This window comes from Triticum dicoccoides, chromosome 6B (assembly GCF_002162155.2).
Source record: "Triticum dicoccoides isolate Atlit2015 ecotype Zavitan chromosome 6B, WEW_v2.0, whole genome shotgun sequence".
In the NCBI taxonomy this organism is placed as follows: Eukaryota; Viridiplantae; Streptophyta; class Magnoliopsida; order Poales; family Poaceae; genus Triticum; species Triticum dicoccoides.
In genome coordinates this window covers 102,282,107-102,287,975 of record NC_041391.1, presented here as the reverse complement: position 1 = coordinate 102,287,975, position 5,869 = coordinate 102,282,107, and the positions used below count along the sequence as shown (strand labels likewise).

The window sequence follows — 5,869 nt, the reverse complement described above, 5'->3', positions numbered from 1 at the left end:
TCGGCCAAATTGGCCAGACGCGCCTCCTCCAAGGCACGAGCCTCGGGGGTTTCTCCTGCGATGGGAGTGCGCAGGGGATCCTCGTTCCTGCGGCGAAGTTCCTCTCTTTGCAGAGAGTCGAGTGGCTCGGGCTGGTACTCTTCGTAGCCTCGTGTGGGGTCGCCGCCGTCACCTGCTCCACCACCACGGGCGAAGCCAGGGGGACTGTGGGGCCCGTCGACCATCAAGATTTCCGCCGCTGGATCACTGCTACCGCACTCGGACGCAGTCTCTATGGAGCCAGTCGACAGATCGAACAAGCCGTAGAGAGGTTCGTCGGGCTCGATTGCCGCAACTTGGGTGGTGGCCGATTGGCGAGCCACCGCGTGCCTCACCCATCGCTGAAGCCTCGACCGGCCCGAGCGCTTGCGCTGGCGGGATACCGGGAGGGTGGACGATGGAGGGGCCGACCGATACTGGGTCGACGGTTGCCGCAGCAGAACGCCGCGGACACATGCGCGAAAATGCGTCGCACCGCGGACGGGGAGCGCATCTACGTCGAGTGGAGCCTCTTGGAGCCACGCGGAGTCGTCGGCGATGAAGGTGAGAGTGCCGAGACGGATCTCTTGACCCTCGACCAAAACTCCAGCAGACACCATGATGAAAGTACTCGGAAGAATCGCAACTTCCCCACAAAATCGCTAAAACACCTGCCCCACGGTGGGCGCCAACTGTCGTGGTTCTAAGCCTGACAGTAGAGTGGGGGTAGGTATGGAGAGGCAAGGTCCTAGCTATGGAGAGGTTGTAAACACAAAGGATGTACGAGTTCAGGCCCTTCTCGGAGGAAGTAACAGCCCTACGTCTCGGAGCCCGGAGGCGGTCGAGTGGATTATGAGTATATGAATTACAAGGTGCCGAACCCTTCTGCCTGTGGAGGGGGGTGGCTTATATAGAGTGCGCCAGAACCCCAGCCAGCCCACGTAGGAGAAGGTTTAAGGTGAGTTAAGTGTGGGGTGTTACTGGTAACGCCCCACATAAAGTGCCTTTACCATCATAAAGTCTACTTGATTACAGGCCGTTGCAGTGCAGAGTGCCTCTTGACTTTCCGGTGGTCGAGTGAGTCTTCGTGGTCGAGTCCTTCAAGTCAGTCGAGTGTGTCCCTCGTTGGTCGACTGGAAGGTGACTTCTTCTAAGGGTGTCCTTGGGTAAGGTACTTGGATCAGGTCCATGACCCTACCCTAGGTACATAACCCCATCAGCCAGCCATGGTGTTCGCTCGCAGCTGCCGCAAGGTTGCTTGCAGCGGCCAGGGCGTGTCGTGCGCCAGCTTTTTGTGTCCCTCCTCGTCTTATTTTGCTGCAGGGAAGGAGAAAGGGGATGGGCAGATGAGGAGATGGAAGGGAGAGAGGAAACACGACGCGGGAAGGGGTGTGGCTGAAGGTAGGGGATGAAGTGCGGGGGGAAAAGACAAGGCAGGAAGGGGCTGTCTGCACGGGTCCACCAAAAACATGCGTCTCATGAGGGGCAGCGGAACGGTTCGGCCGGCGCCCCGGTCAAAAACGATTCCCTATTGTTAAATTATTAAAAGAACCGTTACATGACCCAAAAAACGGAAATGTTAACGTCCACACGTGTGGGCGTTCACCATCTCGACCACACGCAACGATGACCGTTAGGTACTTTGTGCACGAATCTTGGCACAATCCGGTCATTTTTCTGAGTCACATAGGACAAGGCGTGTGTGTGGTGTGTGACATAGTTCGCCCACACATCCGATTTACCACGCGGAGGGGCCGGTGTGTGGGCGTTTAGCAGTTCACCCACACACCAGTTTTCACACACGCACAAGGGCTGGTGTGTGGGCGTTTGCCATCTCGCCACACGCCCGTCTCCTCTCCCACATCCAAGCTGCTAGTTGCCATGTGTTTTTGTCACGCACATGGCAACTGTCCCTAGTGTGCTTTATAAGCAGGTGGCAACTCTCTTTTTTTACTCGAGTTGCCATGTGTTTTTGCAGGGTACACGGCAACTGCCTGGTGTGCACGTAAGCAGATGGCAACTCTATTTTACCGAGTTGCCATGTGTTTTTGCATGGTACATGGCAACTGCCCCAACGTGCACGTACATGGCAATTGCCCTAACGTGCACGTAAGCAGATGGCAACTCTTCCTTTTTACATGGCAACTGCCCTAGCATGCTTGTGAGCACATGGCAACTCTCTCAATTGCCCTAGTGTTAGTATGTGGCAACTCCTAAAGTTATAAAATCATGGCAACTATATTAGATCAGACCATACATGGCAACTGCAGTTGAGCAACCATGGCAACTGCAGTTGTCCGACATGGCAACCGTAGTTCAGCGACATGGCAACTGCAGTTAAACGAACATGGACGAGGGTCTGAACCATGGCAACTGCGGGCGCGCGATGGGCGTCACGCGTGGCGTGCGGGACCAGGAGGGTACGAGGCCCGACATACGGACGTGTGGGCGTTATCAACTTCGCCCACACGCACGCGTGTGAGAGGATTCGGGAGGGGAAAAAAGAGGTGTGTGGACATTAGTTGTTTTGCCCACACGTAGGTGTGTGGACTAGTTACTGTCCATGCCACACGAGACGTATGGCACAACTATCCGATACACCACACGTGTGGCAGTTATCGGGACAAAAAAAATAACTGGCGAGCCAGGCAGCCCAATCAGGTCATGGACCGGTCGAACCCTAGGCCCGACCCTCGCTCCCCGCTTCTTCCCATTTCGTCCGAACCCCACCCAAACCCCACGAGCCAGCGCGCCATGGCGTCGCCGCCGCCGCCGCCGCAGGTCAACCTCATCGACGACGTCGTCGCAGAGATCCTCCTCCGCCTCCCGCCGGACGAGCCCGAGCACCTCTTCCGGGCCGCCCTCGTCTGCAAGCCCTGGCTCCGCGTCATCTGCGACCCCTCCTTCCGCCGCCGGTACCGCGCATTCCACGGCGCCCCTCCGCTGCTCGGCCTCCTCCACAGGACCCAGGTCTGCGACGGAGACCCCGCCCCGCGCTTCACCTCCACCACGTCGATGCCCGACTTCCCCCACCCAGGCTCCGACGGCTGCCCCACGCGCCCCCTCGACTGCCGCCACGGCCGCGTCCTCATCCACATGTTCCATGACCAGGATGCGGGTCTCCTCGTCTGGGACCCCGTCACCGGCGACCGCCACGTGGTGCCCAATCCGGACATCGACGTTATGATCTACACCGCCGCCGTATTCTGCGCCGCCGCCGGCTGCGACCATCTTGACTGCCACGGCTGCCCCTTCCGTGTCGTCTTCCTGGCCACTGATGGCAACGACGACGTCGTCAAGGCGAGTGTGTACTCATCGGTGACAGGTGCATGGAGTGCGCCGGTATCTCTCGACGATAGCTGTGAATGCTATGCCCGGCACAAGCGAGATGCAACTGCAAAAAGAAGGTACTACATACCCTATGTCCAGCCTAGGCGAGTAGCCGCAATTGGAGATGCAGTCTACTTCACACTTTCACGGTCTAGTGCCATTGCCAAGTATGACTGCGGCAAGAATCGCTTGTCTGTGATTGACCCACCACCACCAGATGCAGAAGCGTACAATGGTTTCATTGCCCTCATGGTCATGGAGGACAGTTCACTGGGGCTCGCTGGTGTTCAGGATTTCAGTCTGCATCTCTGGTCAAGGAAGGTGAAGGGAGGTGCAAAATGGGTACAGTGCATGGTCATTGACCTGGAGAATATCATGCCCATGGCCAAACCCCTCAAAGGCAATGGAGCAAGTGTGGTTGGTTTCGCAGAGGGTCTGTGTGTCATCTTCGTCAGAACAGAGGGTGGCTTATTCACGATCGAGCTCAAGTCTGGACTGGTGAAGAAGGTTGATGAACCTGGGGTCTACTTTTCCGTCTTACCCTACATGAGCTTCTACACTCCTGGTATGGTACTGTTGTCCTTCATTTTACAGCTTCCATAAGTTTGCTTAGTTAGTTGGTTCTCGTTTGTGATCAATTAGTCAATCAGTTATATTGCAATTGCAAGTAATATTTGTTAGTTTGCATACCCGTGTAGATCTTGCCAGAGGCGAATTTGTGTATGCTAGATAAAACTGAGCATATGACATTTGAAAACAGAGCATGATTTTTGTTATGAGATTTGATCTGTTAAGGACCAGGATGATATGCATTGGATGAATTGCTGAATATGCATACAGCCTTGTCAATCTAGTATTTTCCTGTTACCTTGCTTGGAAAAAAAACTGTTATTTCTGGCATAGCTAAAAGCTCACATCTCAAGCTCAGTCTTGTAACCTCTGTAAACACCACTAGCACATAGCTCACCAAAGTGAAATGCTGAGTAAGAGTTGGCTATGAGTTTTCTGCACGGTATCTTCTCAGATCATGGCATTGTTACCGTAAGCAAAGATCACCTGATCTCTTAGTCTGCCTTAGTTGGTTTCTTTTAGATTTTCCACTACCAAGTCTTTATTTTATTTTTAGTAGTTTACACACAGATGGTGCAGGTCAATATGATCAATTTCATGCTGATCATAATATTGAAAAGTTGGGTTTCTGTTTAGCATGTCAGTCATATTTCTGTTACTTCCTGGCTAATGCTAAACTGAGCTACTTGGAACTAGAATAGTGTGTAGTCTATCTGTCTGCATTTTCTTTTCATGGAATTTTTATATCAGGTTCAGTGTTGGTCTGATCTTCATCCCGGGATGTCAAGTAGCAGTATCACTGTCAGACTTTTTGGACAAACAAATGGGAATACAAAATCCATGTCACAATTTGATTTCGCAGCAATATGTTCATTATTTTTCATAGGTTGAAAACATCATCTAACAGGTTGAAGTCAGATAAGAACTTGAAAATTTTGTGTCAAGGTTATGCTGTCATTAAGCAAAAAGGCACCTCTGTGGTCATTTGTGAGTTATGGATTCAAGTCTTGTTGTCCTTGTGCTATTATATGGACCGGTCCATGGGAAGCTGGGGCAATTGCATCATTTCTACTTTTCTCTAAAGCCATTGTTGCTTTTTTTTTTAAAAATGAATGTTGCACGTAGTTGTATTAAAGAAGGAATTAAATGTCCATACAACGAAAGCTAAAAAGAGAAGGGTGGAGTATGGGAATGGAAAGGAAATACCGAAATAGGGAAAACATTATTCTAAGCCTCTCATTACAGTCCATACCGAGGGAAAGAAACTAATGACTACAAACTCGTGCTGGATATTGCTAAATATTAAAACAACCTCGTGCTTATCCGTTGTCCTTGCATTCTCTTTACTGCGTTTATGTGTTTGTTTGGTCTGTTTGTTCTGTTTGTCAACAATGTCATACTGTAATTAACAGTTGTTATCTTGACATAGAGATGTAGAAAGTCCATTTGTGTGTGCTAGTAGTGCAAACTGAGAATACTTGGCATGGGAAACCTACTCAATTTGAGTCTCTGAGATTTGACTTGTTATGGACTACATTGGAATTTTTTTATCAAATATGTATGCAGAGCTGTCGAGATTGTATTATTATGTTGCTACTTTGTCTCAGTTTTTTCTTAGAATCATTCTATTATTTTCTGGCACATGGTGTGTATATCAAATCAAGCTGTAAATGCTAAGTTGGGATGTTGGTTTTGATCTGTGTGAATGGTATCTTTGCAGACCGTGGTAGATTGTTATCGCTGGCAAGGCTCACTGATGCCTGATGCGCCACTCAAGGCAAGACCTGGCGAATTGGACGTCCTTAACTGACCTTAATTCTGCTGCTGGTGGCTTCTATTTTCCGTTTAGTTGTATTCTCTGGTGACAGGTAGACCCAAAATTCATCTGAATCAGCTAGTCCTGCTTTCACAGTAAGAAGATACGTTTTAAAGTAACCCGAGGGGGGAAAGG

At 50.8% G+C, this 5,869-nt stretch overlaps 1 protein-coding gene across 1 annotated transcript; it reads left to right on the top strand.

The window, feature by feature from the left end:
- Nucleotides 1–2,747: 2,747 nt before the first annotated feature.
- LOC119323838 lies at nucleotides 2,748–5,858 on the top strand. Its single transcript, XM_037597545.1, has 2 exons — nucleotides 2,748–3,913; nucleotides 5,639–5,858. Exons 1-2 carry the CDS (start codon nucleotides 2,773–2,775, stop codon nucleotides 5,680–5,682), a joined length of 1,185 nt encoding a protein of 394 aa, XP_037453442.1. The 5' UTR covers nucleotides 2,748–2,772; the 3' UTR covers nucleotides 5,683–5,858.
- Nucleotides 5,859–5,869: the final 11 nt, after the last annotated feature.

What these genes read in the sequence shown, in the direction of transcription:
- LOC119323838 (XM_037597545.1), top strand. Translation starts at nt 2,773, where the DNA reads ATGGCGTCGCCGCCGCCGCCGCCGCAGGTCAACCTCATCGACGACGTC. An exon ending in CATGAGCTTCTACACTCCTG is followed by an intron (nt 3,914 to 5,638) that starts GTATGGTACTGT and finishes GTATCTTTGCAG; the next exon opens with ACCGTGGTAGATTGTTATCG.